The 23,640-nt window shown below is 37.8% G+C and overlaps 1 protein-coding gene across 1 annotated transcript in view; it reads left to right on the top strand.

Annotated features, from left to right (window-relative positions):
• The window catches only part of LOC149791963 (transient receptor potential cation channel subfamily V member 3-like), a 28,308-nt gene extending 7,570 nt beyond the window's left edge, over positions 1–20,738 (top strand). Inside the window, exons 2-3 of the mRNA XM_089969301.1 lie at positions 17,367–18,201; positions 18,678–20,738. Of these exons, the coding sequence (XP_089825427.1) occupies positions 17,367–18,201; positions 18,678–20,141 (2,299 nt within the window). The 3' untranslated portion in view covers positions 20,142–20,738. The remainder of the gene's footprint in view (positions 1–17,366; positions 18,202–18,677) is intronic.
• Positions 20,739–23,640: the final 2,902 nt, after the last annotated feature.

The raw sequence follows: 23,640 nt of genomic DNA, 5'->3' as shown, positions 1-23,640 counted from the left end.
AGCAATGATGTACCGTATCGCCTCACACAAAACCTGAAGTGTTAGTTCAAATCCGTGTCAGCGATTTCGTAGACGACATAACTGAGCTTTAATCAATGCTCTCCAATCATGCCACAAAACCACGAGTCCTGATTCACGCCAAAAGAAATTTCGTTCGGTCCATAAAAAATAGTATCATATCTGAGAAACGCAAAAAGGAACTTCCAGAAAACTGAGAACGACGGCTTACACCTACAACGTAAATGTATGAGTTCAAGTAGTGCGTAAAACTTAGTCAAATTAAATTTTTATAGTCAAGACGAAACGATCTCTTTTCGAACAAGAAAGCAGACACCAAGCGACAATGGCGATCCGTGTCACACAACACTTTTCAAAATGTATATTATCAGAGGTTTGTTCTAGCGATCTGCACGGTTAAATTAAATGTTGATGTATTTTGCAATAAGACGGACACAATTTCCATGGGATCGCCCATGGTACGAATGTTCGTGCATTAGTTTAATTTTTAAAAATATTTTTTTTATATAAATCGCCTATAGGATAGACCCAGTAAAGCATGGCCATTCTCGTCACTGTCTGAATAGCTACTCAAGTCAATTCGAAGTGAACGCGGTAAGAAAATAAATATAGCCAATGAAATGGCTTACAACGGGTGATGCATCGTTTTGTTCTAGGACTGTGTGGCATAATAATCCCTATGTTCTTGCGTTGTTACCATTACAGTGCAGACAGACTGAAATGTGAACTTACAAGCCCTCTTTGTGTGTGTTGTACCATTTCCTCTTACCACATCAAAATACTGAGCGTCACAGTATTGGCTAACGTTTTCAAACTGACCATTTTTTTATATCTCACTTAAACATTTCGACATAAACACTCACACTCACATCGGTAGAGTCAGAACAGACGTGTTACAGTATTGAGGGGCATGTTATCTTTTCGTTTTCAAACTAATACATTTGGGGCTTGTATGAAGTAAAGAACCGAAAGTACAGTGAAACTCAAGGGTGATGACCCAATCTGTCTGTCTATTGATGCGTGTATTTACTTAAGAAGAAATATGACCTCTAAAACACAAAGAGATACGGCAAGCATGATTAGATCAAACACAACGATGTTTTCCTTCACGCCCGTGTAATTTAGAGTTTCAATCGTCTTTGAAGACAAACTTGGTCTCCTTTTGTAGGGCTTGAAATAATAAAAGAAACTGAAAAATCTTAAGCACTTTGCTATAGATAATTTCATCAACAGACTAAACAACATAAATACCGTTACAACAATAGAAAGCCTTAAATCTTCTATCAAAAAGAAATGCATGAAAAAAATTAAAGATTAACGATAACTAACCAATGAAACCGAACTTAACAAAGGCAATGACATGTGAAGAAATGCCTCTCACTTTGGAAAGGTAGGCGAATGTACTCTGTCATGCACCATCAACTTGAAAAAAATTATAAACAGAGAGAAACCTGAATTCAAAATTCAGTTGTTTCTTTTTCTTCAAAATTGTTTCGTTTCTTTTTTCTTTTATTTTGGAACAAATCTAAGCACTAATATAGAGTGGAAAAGGGAAAATGCACATACAAGCTTTGATATTTCTAAAAACATGAGGGGATATTCCTAACGTTCATAACCACCTATATATGCTTGGACATGTCTGTGACTTATCCACAAAACAAGATGTACATATTTCTGGTCAAGCTGCAAGTGTGTGCGTGTTTTTGAAAATGGTAAAAATTGGATATACAATTTTCTCGTGACACTTATAAAGTGAAGAGTCTGTGCAAGTGTCAAAAGCCAAAGTCATATAAGTTTTGTATTTTGCACGGCTTGTAAAGATTTCCACTTTAGAAAATGTGATGTATCACAAGTTATTATCACAAACAGAAGGGGAACATAGGGGCTTGCAAGAAAGAAAATAACCCAGACAGTTGGTGTCATCAAGAGTGCTAGAGACGGTACCCGAACTTGCTTGCTTGCTTACTTGAATTAAAGTGATTTTCGCTCTAATGGAGCATGTATCACTGGTTTAATAACGCACCCCGTGATTTTTAATTACTCCTGGGGAAGGAAAGAGAGCCTCATCCCCCCAGGCTTTTATGTGCTCACAGACTACTTTTAAATTTAGCCAATCAGGTGTAGGACTAACTAGTCCTTAACAACCTGACTGAAAGGCTTTAAACATGAGTGGGAATTGTCTCACCAAACACTCATTTTTCTGTCCGAGCGTGGTAAAGGAGGAAAAAGGTGCTCAGCAAGACAGCCATGGATGTTAAGTACTCACCAAAACGCATTAAAAATCAATAGAAAGCCTTAAATCTTCTATCAAAAAGAAATGCATGAAAAAAATTAAAGATTAACGATAACTAACCAATGAAACCGAATTTAACAATTCCACTTCTGTTTGTGATAATAACTTGTGATACTTCACATTTTCTAAAGTGGAAATCTTTACAAGCCGTACAAAATACAAAACTTATATGACTTTGGCTTTTGACACTTGCACAGACTCTTCACTTTATAAGTGTCACGAGAAAATTGTATATCCCATTTTTACCATTTTCAAAAACACGCACATTCTTGCAACTTGACCAGAAATATGTACATCTTGTTTTGTGGATAAGTCACAGACAAGTCCAAGCATATATAGGTGGTTATGAACGTTAGGAATATCCCCTCATTTTTTCAGAAAAATCAAAGCTTGTATGTGCATTTTCCCTTTTCCACTCTATATTAGTGCTTAGATTTGTTCCAAAAAAAAAGAAAAAAGAAACGAAACAATTTTGAAGAAAAAGAAACAACTGAATTTTGAATTCAGGTTTCTCTCTGTTTATAATTTTTTTCAAGTTGATGGTGCATGACAGAGTACATTCGCCTACCTTTCCAAAGTGAGAGGCATTTCTTCACATGTCATTGCCTTTGTTAAGTTCGGTTTCATTGGTTAGTTATCGTTAATCTTTAATTTTTTTCATGCATTTCTTTTTGATAGAAGATTTAAGGCTTTCTATTGTTGTAACGGTATTTATGTTGTTTAGTCTGTTGATGAAATTATCTATAGCAAAGTGCTTAAGATTTTTTTCAGGTTTTTTATTATTTCAAGCCCTACAAAAGGAGACCAAGTTTGTCTTCAAAGACGATTGAAACTCTAAATTACACGGGCGTGAAGGAAAACATCGTTGTGTTTGATCTAATCATGCTTGCCGTATCTCTTTGTGTTTTAGAGGTCATATTTCTTCTTAAGTAAATACACGCATCAATAGACAGACAGATTGGGTCATCACCCTTGAGTTTCACTGTACTTTCGGTTCTTTACTTCATACAAGCCCCAAATGTATTAGTTTGAAAACGAAAAGATAACATGCCCCTCAATACTGTAACACGTCTGTTCTGACTCTACCGATGTGAGTGTGAGTGTTTATGTCGAAATGTTTAAGTGAGATATAAAAAAAATGGTCAGTTTGAAAACGCGAACCAATACTGTGACGCTCAGTATTTTGATGTGGCAAGAGGAAATGGTACAACACACACAAAGAGGGCTTGTAAGTTCACATTTCAGTCTGTCTGCACTGTAATGGTAACAACGCAAGAACATAGGGATTATTATGCCACACAGTCCTAGAACAAAACGATGCATCACCGGTTGTAAGCCATTTCATTGGCTATACGTATTTTCTTACCGCGTTCACTTCGAATTGACTTGAGTAGCTATTCACACAGTGACGAGAATGGCCATGCTTTACTGGGTCTATCCTATAGGCGATTTATATAAAAAAATAGTTTTAAAAATTAAACTAATGCACGAACATTCGTACCATGGGCGATCCCATGGAAATTGTGTCCGTCTTATTGCAAAATACATCAACATTTAATTTAACCGTGCAGATCGCTAGAACAAACCTCTGATAATATACATTTTGAAAAGTGTTGTGTGACACGGATCGCCATTGTCGCTTGGTGTCTGCTTTCTTGTTCGAAAAGAGATCGTTTCGTCTTGACTATAAAAATTTAATTTGACTAAGTTTTACGCACTACTTGAACTCATACATTTACTTTGTAGGTGTAAGCCGTCTTTCTCAGTTTTCTGGAAGTTCTTTTTTGCGTTTCTCAGATATGATACTATTTTTTATGGACCGAACGAAATTTCTTTTGGCGTGAATCAGGACTCGTGGTTTTGTGGCATAATTGGAGAGCATTGATTAAAGCTCAGTTATGTCGTCTTCGAAATCGCTGACATGGATTTGAACTAACACTTCAGGTTTTGTGTGAGGCGATACGGTACATCATTGCTTTTTACTTCCTCAATGAAATCGTTTCATCTTATTGCAAAATTACATTTGACTAGGTTTCATACGCAGCAGGTCCCTGTATATAAGGAGAGTGTCTTAGCGTCAGAGTATTCATTCCGCTCTCAAACGATCAAGAAGATGGAAGAGACAGCACAGATCGACCTGCTGGTCATATATTTGCTAAAAGTCATACGAAAGCATAATTCACATGCGAAAGTGGCAACAAAATTTACTCTTTTGATCGTTGATTTGATGAGAGTCATACGAAAGTGTGTAAGTGCTAAGTTTGCTATATCTGCAAAGGTAAATGGGTATTTGTCTCCAGAATACCTGCTTCGTCTAAGAAAGAGAGACAAAAGTCAAGATACCTAATATCGTTGTCAGGAGAAAGGACACTGGAATTCAGAGTGCCCTACGAGAAAAGAGAAGAAACAAAAACAAGACGAAACAGAGAAGAGGGATTCAGAAGAAGAAGAAATTGAAGATGATGAAGAACTTGTGCCAGTAAAGACATGGAAATGGAAAAATTGACAATGTGAGCCGATGCGTTGGCCCTGATGTGAAATTTCATACTACCTTCTAAAAGAGAATAGATCCGAAAGAAAACGTAAGTGTCTCTTGGTCTTGACATTGTATAATAAGGATGGCGTGTTTTGTTTTTACTCACACTTTATGAAATTGTGCTCTTTCACCTCTCTCTATCCCTCTGGATCATGTTTTAGTTAGAATTGAAATGGAAGGATGTTTTCCTTCACGCACGCTCTTTAGGCATGCAAGTCGGTAAACAATAGTCAGTCTATTCATCCATCATTTTGTGTCTTGATGTTTCCTAAATCACACACTGATGCCATAAAATAACGGGTTAAATGGGTTTTGTAGTGTTGGGAGTGGGGGTGGGGTGTAGGTGTTTGGCAGAGTTGGTCATTGCAGGTGAGGGCTTAGGTGTTTTCCAAAAACTTTTTCTTCTTCACTCTGTGTTGATAGTATATTTGGGGTTTGTATGCGTTCGCGTACATTTGTGTGGATAGTTTATTTGGGGTTTGTATTATCTCCCTTCTGTGTTGATAGTATATTTGGGGTTTGTTTTTGCCTCTTCCCTCTGTGTGTGTGTATGTGTGTGTGTGTGTTTGTTCGCGTACGTTGTGTAGATCGTATATTTGGTTGTTTTTTTTCTTCTTCCTCCCGAGTGTGGATAGCATATTTGGGGTTTGTATGCGTTCGCGTACGTTTGTGTGGATAGTTTATTTGGGGTTTGTATTATCTCCCTTCTGTGTTGATAGTATATTTGGGGTTTGTATGCGTTCGCGTACGTTTGTGTGGATAGTTTATTTGGGGTTTGTATTATCTCCCTTCTGTGTTGATAGTATATTTGGGGTTTGTTTTTTCCTCTTCCCTCTGTGTGTGAGTGAGTGTGTGTGTGTGTGTGTGTGTGTGTTCGCGTACGTTGTGTAGATCGTATATTTGGTTGTTTTTTCTTCTTCCTCCCGAGTGTGGATAGCATATTTGGGGTTTGTATGCGTTAGCGACGTTGTGTGAATAGTATATTTGGGGTTTGTATGCGTTCGCGTACGTTTGTGTTGATAGTTTATTTGGGGTTTGTGTTATCTCCCTTCTGTATTGATAGTATATTTGGGGTTTGTTTTTTCCTCTTCCCTCTGTGTGTGTGTGTGTGTGTGTGTGTGTGCGTATGTCTGCGCGCGTACGTTGTGTGTGTGTATGTGTGTGTGTGTATTGGTCTCTGTTTGTCCCTATAAAAACTCACTTTATCCCTATCAGATACACTCTACCTACCTACCTGCAGTAGCGTGTATTCAGGTCAGCCACTTGCAACACTGTTGACATTTATCCCCTAGTGTTCAGTACAGTGACGTCACTGACGCTGGAAATTTTTAGACTATAAATATCGACTTGGGGATTTCCACATTTTGTAGCTATACATATATACTAGAATTCATAAACAGGAACGTCACTCAAGCTGAGGCTATAAAAAGATAGTGGGATTTTCCAAAGGAAAAACCCACAAGTTGGAGCTATAAATAGATAGTGGGATTTCATAGGAATTTCAGCTGATTATAGATACATAGGTATTTATTCACGATCGTCACAGAAGTTGATATTGTAAGTAGTTACTAATTTTATCCATTTTAGTCTAAACCATTGTAACTTAATTTTCGGGGATGTGTTTATTTTCCTTTAAATTCTGGGACAATTTCGTCATTTTAGCGTTACTTTTAGTCACATCCATTTTGTCGTTGAGCATTTCCTTGATTATAGCTATTTATAGCATCATTACAATTATGCAAATTTTTGAACACCCCAGCAAGATTTCAGGTCTTGGTAATGCTTTATATATAAATCCCACGCTTGTACTAGTGTATGTATGTTTCTGTCTCTGTTGTGTTTGACCCTCTACCATCATTGTCCCTAGACAATCCCACCATGTTCAATTCCCCTTGACGCTATACAGACCCACCATGTTCAATTTCCATATGTTCAATTCCCCTTGTCCCTAGACAGACCCAAACTCTATTCCCATGTTAATTTCCCCTTGTCGCTAGACAGACCCACACTATAGTTCCATGTTAAATTCCCCTTGTCGCTAGAGTGACCCACGATTTTTCTCCATGTTAATTTCCCTTGACGCTAGAGTTGCCCAAGGTGTCTTGTAATGCTAATTCCCTTGACGCTAGGGTGCTCCCATTTACTACTGATGTTATTCAATCAAGCATATGGCAGGGGTATATACAAACATCGTGAGCTAATGTGATTTCAATAGATAACCAGTTTTCTGCGTGAGTATTATTTGTTTATTTATGTCTGTGAATCTGCGTTGTTTCTTAATTGTGCTCGTAACTGTGTGATTTTCCATTTCTGCCAACACAATCTCAAAATCAGCAGTACTGGTTTATTTATCTTCGCAATATATATGCAATTTCCTGGTCGAGCTGCAACTGTTTTTTGTAGCCGAAAGCAATTCGTAATAAGTGAGTATTCGTGAATTCAGTAGAATTGCAATTAATTTGCTATCATCACCAGAAATACCAGTTACTATCGATATTGCACCGTTAATAATACCGATTGTTGCACCTACGATGGTTGATGTAATCATGATTCCCGTCATGCCAAGGTCAACAGTTGATGCCGCAGCCAATGGCAAGACACACTCATATGTTTTCAAGACTAGAGTGATTTACTTGGCAAATTTCGTTTCTCAGATGTCTTTCCCGCTTTGTTTTATTGATGGTAAGACTGAGGGTATGTCATAATTGTTATAATAATAATACAATCGAATATTGTAATTGCATGACAGGCAGACCATGTATGTTCTCATCATCGCGTCGGTGCAATAACGTACACAACCTTCTAACAAACTACCCTTTTTCATTGGTACACTGTAATATTATTATAGAAAAGCATATGAAATATTTACATTTCCTGCCATAATGCGATCTACATGTTTAGCACCCTTTTTACGTCCACTCACGCCGATTAATCAAGCACCTTCTACATCTACCGTTATTTTTCCCAAATAACTGTTACCCAAACAAGTGAATCTCAGTCGACCAGATTTGATTTTTAACGCTAGCAAAGCCCGCGTTAGCTTAACATAATTTACATGTAATGTAACTGGGGTGGATACATCGAAAATTGCCACCTCATCCTTGCAGAAAAAATCCCGCAGACCATTTGCATCTGCCGTTCATACTGCTTCTGAGTTTTCAAGCGCACATGCGAAGGTTCCAAGCTGCCCTCCAGTTGGTGGTGGTACTTATTGTCTGGTATCGCCATTTTGACGCAAATATTCATCTACAACTGGAATGAAATTGTTATTTATCTTGACATTAGCAAATAGATGTTCCAACACTCCTTCGGTAGGTTCTGCATCCTGATCACGACTCTGTTACCTACATAATAATGGTAATATCGCATGTAAAGAATACAAACCAATCATGGTTAAAGAATTCTTTGGATAAACGTATAATCCATCAAAATGAATTTAATCTGTGGCAAATAATGATGCTGAAAATGCAACGGTGAAAAGATTTGTAGACTTACTGTCCGGATTGGAATCAATATATAATATTCCATTTGTAAAATAAAGACCAACATGCTTCCTATCATTGGTCAACATTTCTGTTTTATTTGTATTTCCAATTATGATAAGCAAATGTCATCCAGACTCGTACACACTTAAGATGTGATGTTTAGTATATCAAAACAACTTTCAAGAATAGAATGAAACATACTACGTTACTGCTCTTGGTGGTGAGGGCACATGTATGATTTCGTTTTGCTTATAGTGTCGTACCAACACAGTTTTTGATAAATGCAACTGACATGCCACTGTCTCTGATTTCACCATTTTAGTGACTTCAGCTAGGTTTCTACAACAGCACCTTTCAACGTGTCAGTAATATCTTTAATGCCTACGTTTAACGTTTTCAGATTACCCGTGTGATCTTCAAAAATCACAACCTCAACTTGATTGACACCAAAACACGACTAGAAAACTCAAGGTCCACTTTGGTGGCACATTGGCTCAAATTTACATCGACATTGTGACCTCGAGCTGATTGACATCTATAAATGTTAATCGACGTGTTGTATAATATTAAATATACCATAATGTTGAATCAATAAGTGCTTGTGAACGCTCGAGTGTACGCAGCACTTCAATGAAGAGATGACCGAATTTGGGACTACCCAAATGAGTTTTTAACTGGTAAATCTGAATAAAATGGTTTTCTTCCACGTCCACCCTGTAGGGTACTAATGCTCCCGGATGAATAATTAGCATCAATTAGTGATGCAAGTCTATACTACTCCAAATACAAACTATGTTGAAGTATTACTATTTATACGACTCAGCGAGTGTCAGGGTCTGTTCATGAATCCAGGCTGCCGATCACTCTTTCACGTGTGGGTAGCATTTTCGATGCATATTCATTTCGCATAAAAACACCACGAAAATGTTTATTACTTTTGCTATTGCCAGTCAATGGACGGGTAAAAGGCGTGATCTTCCGCGACCGGGTAATCGAAAAACTCTGCCAAGGGGAATTCCACGACTGACTGATAATCAAATGCCTCTATTTTTTATACGGATCTAAACACATTTTTTAAAGTCATTCCTGAAGCAATTCCGACATCTCTTAACGCTGTAGCTTCTTCAACTACTGTAGCTGCTGTTGCGAACAATGCTGGAATCGCTGCAAGGAATGGAAATATTCCGAAGCTGTCTTCCATTTGTGTCACCTCGGACACGTGGAGAAATTGTTAGTGTGACCCACAAATATTTGTTAGCGCATTTTGACTTTTCGCAAGTTCATTGTGTGTAAGGCCGATAGTCACTTCGTGATCGAACATTATTATTCAAAACATGTAGGTATAATTATAAATCTGAGACACTTCTACGAATTTTCCACAGGTGAATCAATCACACTCATTCGACCACCAGCTCCCTCTAACAACAGTGTCTTGCCAAAGCATATCATATCATACGGATTGCCTGAACAACACTAAGTGTCCCAATAAAGAGCAATACATCGGGTACAGTGTCTTGTTGGGAAATCTGCATACCCGTGTCAATGTTTTGATATCGGTACATAATCGGCCCAAGATTGTGATATCCACGTGAAATATGAGGGATAGCTTCTGCAATATCTAAGTTAAATTTCTTCAACGTGTTCTTAATGGCCTTTCAACCGCAAAGAGACTTGAGTCATGTTTAAGTTGTTCAATATCATTTTACTCTGTCTCTGGATCTTGTCTAGCGCTGTAAATTGACATCAAAACACGTTTTGATGCAATAACGCCATATACATATTTACCAAGTAAAATGTCCTGCGAGAAACAACAACGTTGACGACTGCGTAAACGACAACAAACGGGATTATGTACTTAGTGAATCGGATAACTAAGCAGGCATCCACAATGTTAACATTTTAATACAACTTTCTCAGCGCAGCATCTGCATCACGCCAAAAGGAATCGCTGGAATTTGTTGTTTTCCAACACAAAGTAACTCTATGTTCAGCTCCAAAAAATCATGCGAACATCTCTTCTAAACCCAAATCTATCACTGAGGGGAATAGACCACAAAAATCTCAGTGAAGTACCAATAAGTTGTTATCGACGCTGTGCAAATCCAAAATGAAAATCAGGATTAGGAATTTTTTCTACAGTTGGTACAGCATCCTAGCAACATTTCCAGGTTATCTAATTATATGCTACATGATCCATTGTATCCTTGACAAACACCATTGTTGGTCCAGCTGTTGTCGTGTTCTTGTCAGTGTGTCTGGCGAGTCCGCGTATACTAGTGGATACATGCACATTGTCTAGGATGGGTTCAATTTCCTTTCCATCGATAAAATAACGTGCACTGTTAAACAACGGCATGATACCGTTGCTAACAAATCCCTCTGTTGTAATATGCACCGCAAGTGGCATGGTGCTCCCGTATCATTTCCGCTTAACTGCCAAGAAAATCTAACATTGAAGGAAACACAGAGTGGTATCTTGTACATTGAAATTTTATTTTTGATTGATTCAGAATCTTGCTGGATATAAGTAATACTCGATATCTATTTTGCTTCGATCAGCTAACAGAGACGCTCTCGTGTCCAATGCAACATCAAATACATCTTTCAAAAACTTCTAGTTTCCGCTGATGCATTATTGTTTTTTCTTTAATACCAGTGCGTGACGGATTTACCACTCACGTCTAAATTCATCCCCATTGCCAGATTTCCAATCAATGAATATGACAGTTGCTCTTGATCCGCTTTGTTGATTATTTTACTAACTGCAACATCATTGATTATGCCGATGGTACCATAACTGGAACTTTTGACGATACCTCGTGTTACTAATCTCTGTATTCAGGTTCGAAGCGAGCCCATTTGTTTTGATCCAACCACGACGGCACTGTTGATACTATCTACTTGCTTAGCGATGGTTGCAGCGCGTGATGATAATGTTGTGAGTGCTTTTGGTGTGCTTGTAGATAATCCACGAACAACAACACTGAGCCGAAGTCCATAATATGTTATTTACACAGGTTTTTCTTGATACATTACGCCCATGGATTTCACATGTCCACTCACGACTGTCATTGGTATTATTATTAAATATTAGACTGATTTCTAATGTACAGTTGTAGAGTTAATGATTAACTGCGCTGGTCAACGTTGTGCCCGTCTTGATTCACTCATGAAAAACGAATGTTTGTCAGCCGAACCTTAAGGCATCGAAGATAAACAGGTGATGCGGCATAATCGCAAGTCACCTGGTTCCTCAGTTGGTGAAAATCCAAATAGGATGTAGCCCTGTACCCAGCCCTCATAACTGCCACTGATGGCGTCACAAGTGAAATGAACCGAAGGCTATGAGTTAATTGTTACCACTTCGGGCGTGATATGACAATCCACACGTAAATAATCTGAAATGTAGTCAGGCCAACCTAAAGTTGATTGTATTGATGACCGTGCGTTGTCAACCGGATACTTTTGAGATCATGTGGCATTGACAGAACTGAGTATGTGCTTATAAGCACGTATATAACGCTTTGACTCTTTGCCAGGCAACACCGAAATTCATCCTTAATTTTTTTCTATGATCGATTCTATGATAACACATCCTAAGGAAGTTCAATAGTATGCAACTTCGTGCCGAGTCTGCTGAAAACAAATAATTTTTTCGTCGGCAGACCAGGAAACGGATGAAATAGAACATGAGGCCAAATGTGATACACTCTCAGTAATGATATAGAGATCTCAATAGCGCGTGGTTCCCCAATAGTCACAGCAGTAGCAAACAGTCGCATTCAAGTTGGGGGGGGGATGATATCGTAATCATCGAGGTTTCGCTCTGGTCTTCCCAACCAAATGTAGCTTTGATGCATGTTTCACGCAAACCATGCTCCGTCATAATTCTGGTGTTGTATATATCATGAATTTCTTCATTAAGGTCATGCATCAGCGACCGATACGACATTTATCAAGTGGTAGTTTGTTGCCAAACATATATTCAGTTAGTTCCCTTGCATATGGTATGAAAGAGGCAAATCTTAAAGGATCGTAACTGAAAGGATCGTAAGATATGTATAGGCCGTGCTGGTTCCTTAAACCTTTTATATTTTGGTTCTTTTAATATTGATTTATATTTGGGTGGGTTTTTTGTTTTTGTTTTTTATTGAATATTCATAAGCGCCAATGCAATGTTTTCTTTGCCTTCAGCCATTTTCACGATAGTCTCTGCAATTGATTTTCGTTGCTGTTTTAATATCTTTGATGCATTTGGCTATTTTACCGACTGGTCCTAGTTCTTCTTCTGCAGCTTTTGCGGCATTAATTACATGATAGGTTAGTTTCTTTAGTGAGCTAAATCAGTGGCGCCATTGTTTCTTCAGACTCGGCTGTGAAATATTTTCGTGAAGCTTTTCGCAATTGCAACATATCTTGGACTATTTTTGCTGCCTTCAGTCACATTTTAAAGCAGATCTAGTTTTCACTGAACTGTCTAACAGACTAGCTTTTCACAGTCATCTGTGGTACCACTACCAGACAATTTTTGCATTATTGTTGTTTTTATTGCTAAATTGACGTATCTATAATAACCGCGCCGGTGGCCTAGTGGTTAAAGTGTCCGCCTCGGATGCGGGAGGTCGTGGGTTCGATCCCGGCCGAGTCATACCAAAGAAGTACAAAATTGGTACTAATAGCTACCTCGCTTGGCGCTCAGCATTAAGAGGTTAGTGTTAGGACTGGTCGGCCTGGTGTCATGATAATGTGACTGGGTGGGACATCATGCTATATGTCTGCGGCATGATGCCCCAGTGCTAGACATCACTATAAAACTGCCACACTACAGACATCGTAGCGATATGACTGACTCACACACACACACACGCGCGTATCTATATGAGACAAGTCCTTGTCTAAAATACAGTTTCCAATAAAGCCAATGGTGAGATAACTATATGGGTCTTTTGTGATTCGCGCAAATGTCACGAAACTATCCCACGTGTGGTCCACGGCACACCAAATCCAATGAATAATTACATTACCATGCACGTCAATACCAAGAAATATCATCTACGGTTACAATTGTCACGAATTAGTTTTGACATGGAAGTATTGTTGAGTCGGATAAATCACGTTCGTATTTTTGTGTCAGCGTCATGAAAATATTTATGCGGTATTAACTTGACTTTCAAACTTCACATCATCGTACACCACAAAATTGTTTTAAGTAGCATCCATATTGTTAAGGGTATTGGCTTAGTCACCGTTGTAAAGGAAATCATTGAAAGAGTTGTTACCTATTCTCAGCAATCTTTAATTACTCAGCGGTTTTTGAACATCTTTTAAAACATGATAACACGGTTGATCATCAACCGATGGTGCAATCACTTACAACCGATGCCAATTTAATCATCGTACAACCATATTCAGCAACATTTCTGTTTTTCAACTTCAGCAGGGTAGATGCTCAGCACAGGAACTGCGCTGTTTGAAACCACGGTTCCAATACGATGTTTGGATGATTTAGGTGCTGCTTGTCCGGAAAAATCATTGACAGAAATTATGTTTTTTCAAGATCATCTTGGAAGTTTCTTTTTTGTTGCGCCATTGAATAATACAGTATTTATTTTATATGATGTTGTGTGCTATGTCGAGCATAAAAACGTATCATAGGTCCAACTCGAGTTCACACACGTAATGGACGAGCAGCAATTACTGGAACTTGAGTTCCATGGGGAGCAAAAACGTTTCAAGTCTCAAAGGTATAGAATGGTCTTCGGCGGTGATATCGAGGCTGCATTAACAAACCCACTGAGGACCATGGAGTAAATATCCGTGCGAGGAGCACATTTCTGGCTACAATTGATGTACACCTGATACACCGCAAGATCTGTGACTCGTTTCTAATAATCAGTCAAGGTCTTGTTATGTACATATCAATCACGTTGATACTGAGTTTTAATGAAACTACCTTGCTTATAAAACAACCAATGATATCTTATGATGTCAACGAGACGATGTGGATCTTATCCATGACTTAAATGCAATTAATAAAACACTGGGAGAACGAATCGTACGATGGGTCGACAAAGGAAGTTTGCAAACCAAAATTGCACTTTGAGGCAAAGCAACTCATTAAAAGTAAAAATGATACCGATATAATCAAAGAAACCAGCAATGGACACAAATACTAAACCATCACGTAAAGCGGCGTACATGTCTCTCTGAGGCTCGCTATTCTCCTAGCAGTTCAATTTGAGGCCGATGAAGAAATAAAACGGCGACTATGGGTCGCCTGAGATATAGCAGTGTTTTGCCAGTTAGATAGAAGGCTCGCATGTTTAGGATTCTTCATGCTGGGACACAAGAAATGCACAGCCCTCTGCCTTAGAATATGCGAATTCTGTGGTACAATATACCATTATGGGCACAAGACATACATAGGTATTACGTGATGGTTTAGTTGCACGACTGTGTCACGTGAGCATAGTATCCGAATAATCCAGATGTGTAAGAAAAATCGACATCCTTATGGTAGTAGACAAATATGAACAAAACCGTCATCGTTGTCGCTATAGCTACTGCATATGCTGCATAATTTCGTGCCAACACAGAACAATCACTGGAATCATAATTCTAACTTCAAAAACGAAGTGACGAATCAGAAAATCATTTGGCCATGTTTCTGCCCACATACACACAAGGCAAAGACACTATACACATATTGATATATATGAGTCCTGAAATCGTAGAAGTGTTTATAAACTCTCGTTAAAGCAGACATTGTTCTTCATGCGCGTTTGGTTATGTCACTTAGTAGTATCAAGAAAGGATTTAATTCTACGACACCGTATATTCACAGTGTTTTCAGCGTAATCCTCAACCGAAAAGATAGATAGCAGCGCAATCAGTGATGAAATTGCACGAGGTATTGAAAATATTCCTGAAATGTTCGTCAATTACACCAATGCACGAACTGGATGGACACTCGAAAAATCTACTAAAGTCGATTTCCATCTTATGCCGTACCCCCTGCTTTGTGAATCCAGTTACATAGCAACACCGAACAGGGTACAGGTATGCGTACAACTTCTTCTGGGGTTTTTTGATAAACCAATAAAAAAAACACATTCAAACGTTACAGTGATCTCAGTTAATCCGATAGATTGTTTTCCAGGTTTATACTAACGTGCGTTTTGCAGTACTCAAACTGTCATGTTCTGCCACGAGTTTATGATTTGCATTTGTTGCGTCCCATTGCCATATTGTTTCCAAAGCAAACGTGAGTGCATACCCAAGTGGCGGAAACACTGTTACATTTCAGGTGACCCCTCAGTGCTATTTTATTTGTCCTCTGCATTAGGTGGTACAGGGATTTTGAGGCTATGCGGACAGCGAACCTTAGAGCGTCTATTAATCGACTTTATGGTAACTCCAAATTTCAGATCGGGCTATCTCAAGTAAAATAGCTCGTTATTATCATTGGCATCATCAAATTCATTTGCAAACGAAAATACGTTAAATTCCAGGCCCCAATCGGCCCAAATGAGCTCAAATGACCCATCGCATTCCTCAAAATGCTCGTCAGTGAGTACAAAGCTAACTCGAATACGAACAGACTTTGAATCCAATGACATCAAATTTCCTAGACCACAGGAAGATTTCCGATATAACCTTTGCTTGGTTGCTTTTGGGAATAGCTTCCAAGAATTATTGTCGATGCTTGCGTCTTTCCTCTCCTGCATTCTCATAATACCTAAGTTTTTTTATATCCGCTGACGAGTAGTGAGTTCGGATGTCACTATTATGATTGGCTCTTGAATATCCTCGTCAATGATCTCATCAAAAATGTCACTCGCTTCAGTCTTAGTGACCGAGTTATGTTTCCCTCTAGGGTGTATTCTTTCATAAACAATAATAAGCAGATTATCTTTAGTTTTGTGTAGTCAAAAAGTCTTCCCAAGTTTGTTTCGCTCTGTTAATAAGGTCTCTCCAAGATTCACCAACTTTTATATGAGTACTCCTTTTCTTTCCGATAATGCGTATAACAACTTTTGTTCTGCTTTAATGAACCTGTTCGACGCATTCAAACGATTTAGCGATCTTAGTTTATATGTCTCATTTTTTACATTTGAGTCACTTGGCTGGTTTATGCCATAGTACAGAATTCAAAAAATTCCTTCAGTATACTTTGGGAGTCAAGGGCCTGGTTACTACTCCACATCTGTAAATAAACCGCTGCTACCATTTTTTTACAGAGAAATTCACAATTCAAGTAATGTATTTATATCTCTCCCTGCCCCACACTCTCTCTCTCTCTCTCTCTCTCTCTCTCTCTCAATCACCCTTTGTTAGTACATTCATAACGATAGAGGAAAATTAATACAGGGATTTATGTGGCTCTAGTGATGCAAGCCTGTATTTATGCATTCAATTCTTACAGTGTGTGTCTTGATTGCTATGATAGGCTTGTCTGAAATGATTTTATTCTGCAGGATTTTGTTTGCCAAAATGGCAAAAGTCTAACTTTCATACCACGGGGGGGGGGGATTGTATTATATGAGTATGATCTAGTTCTGATAATCGCACGAGGACATTCACTATTATCATAAAGTGCCATGTATAAAAAGCGAATTATTTAATAGTTTTCACTGGTTTGGTGGGTCTACTGACTCAATTTTTAACCACTGCGACATCACGTTGTAAACTATATCAACTTAAATTGAACATGACTGACATGGACTAGCTTTTTACTTTTGTAAAGCTATTAGAGTTCTACTTTTCAAGACTTGTCCACACATAACTTGTGTCCAAGAATGTTAGAGAAAAGATTGTTCAAGACCTGAAGTCCATAAAAATAATAATAATAATAATAATAATAATAATCATAATAATAATAAGTAGTAGTAGTAGTAGTAATAGTAGTAGTAGCAGCAGTATTAGAAGTAGTAGTAGTTATATGAATGGTGAAAATCATGCGTCCGATCTTTTGTAATTAAGTTTCTCTTTTGTAGCTTAAAAGGTTAAAATGAGAGAATTTCTGCTTTTGCAGAGAGATGTCAGCCACGTGTATGGATAAGGCTGGCGAAGACGTGGTGCTGAGCAAGGATGCTTTTGAATTCATAAAAATACTGGCTGGACAAACACAGATGAAGATGAAGATAGAGGATATACGGAATGCATACCTACAATTCAAAGAGAACATAGAACGTCTTTCCGTTTACCCCTCATTCCATAGAGGACTAAAACTAAATGACTATGCAACAGTTTTACATAAAGTAGTTTCACTGTTTTCATTCAGCAACGGCATGATAGGGGAACTCCAGAAGGAGATCTTCCAGTACCTTTTACAAAAATATCCCAAACTAATAACTGGCAATAGAGCTGCATCCGTGAATTTCTCGGGACAGACTCCACTGCACATGGCCATATGCAAGAAATCCCCCGACGTTGTCCGCAGTCTCATTCAAGCAAAAAAGAGATCTAAGGGTGGTCTTGGGAAACTTTATTCGATGAAAGCTACCGGAAGGGAATTCCGCAACACCGTCATGATGGGAGAATTGCCTCTGTCAATAGCAGCCTTATCGGGCGACACGAAAATCATGACAATCCTGCTTGAAGATAATATTAACATCTGTGAGGAAAACAGCCAACATGATAACCTATGCCACTCACTCTTAAAATATGCACACATTTACCCAGAAAAGGAAGATGATGCATTGGCCATGATTACGTTCGTCAGTGAGAAAGCCAAACTGTTCATGGATGAAAAGGGCAAAAAAAGTATCATGAAGCTCTTCTCAATGATGAACATAAACCAGGAAACTCCCCTTGCCCTCTCAGCCAAGTTTGGTCTGGTCGAGATATTCAAGTATATTATGGAACAGGTAGATGTTATACTTGTTATTCGGTCAATATGTTTGCAGAACGAATAATTACTTCGCTCACAGAGTCTGCTGCTGGTTTAATAATATACAGGCTTGAGTCATACTGTACATTTACACCATATATCAAAAGCGTGCCTTATGGTTGAAAATACAGTTACAAAATACATGTAGGACATGCCAAACTATTCATAAAGACAATTTAGATATATTGATGGAAAAAACATATAGAATATTTTAAAACAATAACAAGTAAACATATACTTATATTATGCACAACATACATACATACATACATACCCACCCAGCAGATTTCATTCTGAAGAAAATTAAATTGTGTGTGTGTGAACAGACTGATTAAGATAGATATTCACGTCACAACATATTCTTTGTAATTTCGTTGATTTATTTTCTCAATCATTAAACCAACAACAAGAATTTAAACTCACAGCTTAACATTATAGTTGTCTATTTCACAGGCATACTGTAAACTTGACAATGAGAAATCTGAGGGTCTGTTTGATGTGCAGCTGTATGATATGACGGAGATAGACGATCAATTGAAGATACTGACAAGACAAAAAGAGGAGACAAAGAAAGATACGGAAGCCAATGATAAAAATGTTCGCTCATCAAATGTGAGATCTGAACCGTCAATATTTGACTTTTTATTTGACCTGCCTTACACGTCTGCCTTGAAGTTTATGGAAATCCGACCGATAAAGTGGATGATTGCCAGAAAATGGAGGTATTATCGTTGGTATCTGTATGTCTGGTGGTTCATTCACACCGTTATTATGACGATCCTCACAGCGTCTGCCGTAGCGAGAGTGACCAGTGCAGAGGAAGCTGTTACCATTAACAAAGGCCTTGGTGGACCATTCCCGGCTATATCTTCCGCCATATTTTTGAGTGTCGCACTTTTCTATGTATGGATGGGTGGGTTTTTTACAGTTATCATTCAGGTTTGCAGAGGAAACTTTCGTCAAAGTTACAAGCCATTCTTAAATCCATATGCTAATGCAAGTTTTAAAGTTCTATTTTCGTTGTTTGCATTGTGCCTTATACTTGATTTTCTATTAACGTGGGTTGAAGCTTATGAGCATTACCTGCTTTTAGCTGCGATTGTCATCGGCTGGTACATTTCGCTCTTCTTTATGAGGGCACATAGATTCTTTTGTTTCTTCACCTCTTTGATTCAACGCACCTTAGTTCACGATCTTGTTCAGTTTGCACCTATTATATTTATCCAACTTTTAGCCTATTCGACTGCAATGTTCATGCTCCTTCAAGGAGCAAATAACGATGGGCAGGAAGATTATAGCAGCTGGTGGAAAATGTTGCTTGTTACCTTCCAGAGTTTCCTTGGCCTAGCAGAAATACCCTTACTTACAGCTAAGCAAACAGTACTGATATCTATTGTATATGTTATCTTTATAACGATGACTGCCATCCTTATGCTCAATGCGCTGATTGCAATTTTGTCCTCGACGTGCAATGATCTGATAACACACTTTACAAAAGAAATGCATCTGAATCTTCAACGTCTCTCAATTATCATTTTCTTTGAAGAGTTACTGCCCAGCTGCATTACTTGCGAGATTGCTGCAAAGGTCACAAAACAAATAAATGTCCTCGGATATGATAGAAAACTGGATAAATGTTTTCCGATGGATAGATATATGATTAGAATTGATACACTTAATGATGAGAATGATAACGAAAAAGTACCAACCGTTAGAAAGCTGCTGGAGAACATTATGCACGCTAGGTCGGTAGCTGATAATAGTAACCGAAACTGGACCACAGAATCTAAATATATTATTGATGACAATTTATCATCAACGAAAAGTACATCCGTTGATGGTACAATTAAAACTACAAATTCAGCACCTTCTAGATCAGTCCTTGAAATTTACAACTATAATTTGCCACAGGATTAGTTCATTGCATGCACATATTTCGCAGAAACGTAAAGTTAATTTAGAGAACACTGACCGTTAAAGTGCTTTAAATTATCTGGAAGTCATAGTCAGGTTGGTAAATAATGTTAGGTGAAGGGTTCTGTTATTAAAGTTTCTGCTCTACACAGTATGATGAACAAGATAATGAAAAGACACCAACAATTTTTAAGCTGCATAAAAGCATAGTCAATGTCAAACCTGCTGACAATTGCGGGCGAAAGGTCACTTCAAGTGTTATGGCTCAAGTGGGATTTCTTGATATTTTCTATTGTAATGGCATTGCTAATGTTCCCTTAAATTGTCCACCGAAGACTGTTAGGTAACAAGAACGTTTTGTTAAATCAACTACAATAAGTTAAATATACATTGCATTAACTTTTCTGACTCTAACATTACACGTGTTAACTTAATCTGTCAAAACCTACTAACTTGATTAGCATATGTGTTTAATAGATTTAGTATTGTATGTGTACTTTTCTTGTAATAGTATGTATGTTGTCCACTTGATTATGTGACGGTGACTTCCTCTCTAACTCACACACATTTTTTAAAAATAAACTATCATGCTCATTATCAGTATGTTTGTTTGTTTTGTTTTTTTTCTGTTTTGTTGCTTTGTTTAAATTTCCCTTGTTTTCTTGTCTTGTTTGTATTTTTTTCTTTTTATATATTATGGGTCGTTTATATCGTTTATATTTTTATATCATCTTATATTGCCTTAACTTTATCCGTCTAAAATGTTCCAGGATTTCAACCATTAGCTTGTGGAAGCAAACATTATTTAAATTGTATTCGGTATTAATGAACCACTGGGAAAGATTCCAGTATTAGCTAGAATTTGTCCCAAGTCAATGAGACCCGAGATGTCGTCCAACAGTTCTAATATATGCAAGTGGATTTACGAACGTTTATGAATGTTGCCAAATGAATGCATGTATGCTTTCACTACAGCTAAAACAAATTAAACAACCGGTGTACTCCTGGAAGATTTGTTTTGATTGGAGCATTTCACAAGAGCTTTATAGTTATCATACGAGACGCTTTTAGTTTGCTGTAACACGTAAAGACATGACTTATGGATTTATGACTTGTCAGCTAAAATGAATGATATATATATATATATATATATATATATATATATATATATATATATATATATATATATATATATATATATATATAATTGTGCTGTAGTAAGTAGTAAACTATACAGATAATAAAACAACAAAATATATACAGACATTTAAGTAAATGTGTCAATGCTTTGTGCAAAGCCACTGTGTCAGTGTGTTGGTCATGAAAACAAGCAATATCCAAGGAAATTAAAACAGAAGTACTTATTGTTTCTGACAACACTGATTGTTGAATCAAGCATTAAGCAGAACCAATACGTGGCTTTACATTTGCTCAAAGATATCCAGAAGAAAGTTGTTATCAGCTGCGTCAAACCGAGATTTTTCTAATAGACTGTGGCTCAGCTGTTTGGCTTTATGGATGCAAAAACATGTTCCAGAACCTTTGTATAATCATTTTCGGCCCTCTAAATTGGCTCAGATCTATTTAATGGGACAAAAATAACTTTTACACTCTGTAGAAGAATAAATATGTGAAAGGTACTTCTACCAGTTTTCATATGCATACAGCATTTTCAATTAGCATTAAACTTGCTGTGAGAGGCCTATGACTAGATGAGTTGAAATTTGCATATACAGTCTCACCATTAGGTTATGCCATTCATCTGGAAAGTTTTGTCTCCTCTCATGAATGAAAATGTGACGGAAAATACAGAGAACCAAAAGTGAGACTGTGGAGGTCCAAAAAATCTTGAAATCTATTAGGATTGTTTTGACACAGATTCTGAAGGGACTTATGAATGATATTTTCTTCAATGATGATCAGTGAGAAGGTTATATTATATCATCAGGGTTAAACTAACATAAGTCAGACATTGAGAATATAAAACTGTCATGGTATGTGTATGTGTGAGGCTTTACTTTTTTCAAAGACAGGATAATTTGTCTGGAAGAGTTGGCTAACTGCAGCTACTTGCGCAATAATGCAGAGTATTCAATGCAGAGTATTCAATGCAGTGTTTTACAAAACCTAACCAGCGTGACGTCAACCAGGCATGTCTCAGCTTCTCTACGTTCATTTGCGTGCTTTCAAATTTCGATGGGACGTGGTTGAACTGTCAATTCGTGGCTACTCATTTCATTCATTAGGACGTAGAAGTAAAAGGCTAATTTAGCGCTACATCACTCAACACCAACCACAGCAGCCCCGAATTTCAGTACCCCAGGGGCAACCGTTGTGAAAGTTTTAATTATTGACAGGAAACGATATTCGAGCACTATTGTCATTTTTAGATATTCAGGTATACGGATATAAGATCATATGTTCTGGACGGAGAATATTAAGGTATGTTTGAAGCAATAATCGAAGAGAGTGAAAGACTTAATAAAGGCTCACAGCCGCAGAGGTTACTTGAGTGGCCTGCATAATGAGATGGCTGATACATAGCAAACCGATAACATTTTCCAAGCAAAGACGTGATCTGGGATTCTTGCATTAATCGTTGTACGTAAATTTGACCCGGTTGCGTTGGTTCCGGCCTCAATAGTACACTTAATTTTGACACAATCTCGGTTCGTAATCGGTATTACGTGAGCTCCAACTGTTCTACAAGTTGTCGGTCTTAGCTTGAAGTAGCGCGTACTTGATGAACACTTAAAGAAATATGTTGTTCCTTGATGAAGCATCGTCCCACATATTTACGTCGAGACTAAGCAATATTTGTAGGATCTCTCTCTCTCTCTCTCTCTCTCTCTCTTATGATAGTTTAAAATGAATGTCGGTTGAGATTTACCTTGCCAGCATTCCAGATAGACCATATAATTATAAATGTCCCTGGTGGGTTTTAAAAATAAGTACGTTCAAAAAGTCAATTCAGGTGTCCATGTCAGGAAAAACCATGGACTACCATGACGCATCCCTGTCAGTCAGCGCTATTTCCATTAAAAGATTAAATTAGGTTATGTTCGTGCCATTTTGGGGGATTTTCTCAATAAGAATATTCATCGAAGCACGTACGGACACAGCCTCAAATCCAATAGTGTTCAATTGTCAGGGTTACATCACTGGGTGTATCCGATTTAGATCGCTGGCAATCGACACAAGACTGTCAGACTTTGATGTATTTGTTTCAAAAAGCGTCAAAGGTGCTATCACTGTTCCTGGCGACAATTGTTACTTTATTAGCCTCCATGATAGTCGCAGACAAAGAATATGTCCTTGCTTGATTCCTTGTTAAAGGGATCCTAATGGGTATATTGGAGGCATTGCCGACCCAGCGCATAGCTTACAGAAAAGCTTTACAACAACCTGTTTGCCTGTGATTATGGCTGTCTATACCATAATTTGCGAGCCACAACCCCAACAACAACCAACTGAAGTTTCAGTCACTATGACAATATTTTAC

Source organism: Sinohyriopsis cumingii, chromosome 9 (genome assembly GCF_028554795.1).
Source record: "Sinohyriopsis cumingii isolate HCF-2022 chromosome 9, ASM2855479v2, whole genome shotgun sequence".
In the NCBI taxonomy this organism is placed as follows: Eukaryota; Metazoa; Mollusca; class Bivalvia; order Unionida; family Unionidae; genus Sinohyriopsis; species Sinohyriopsis cumingii.
The sequence above is the reverse complement of the archived record's forward strand: the minus strand, read 5'-3'. Positions and strand labels throughout refer to the sequence as shown.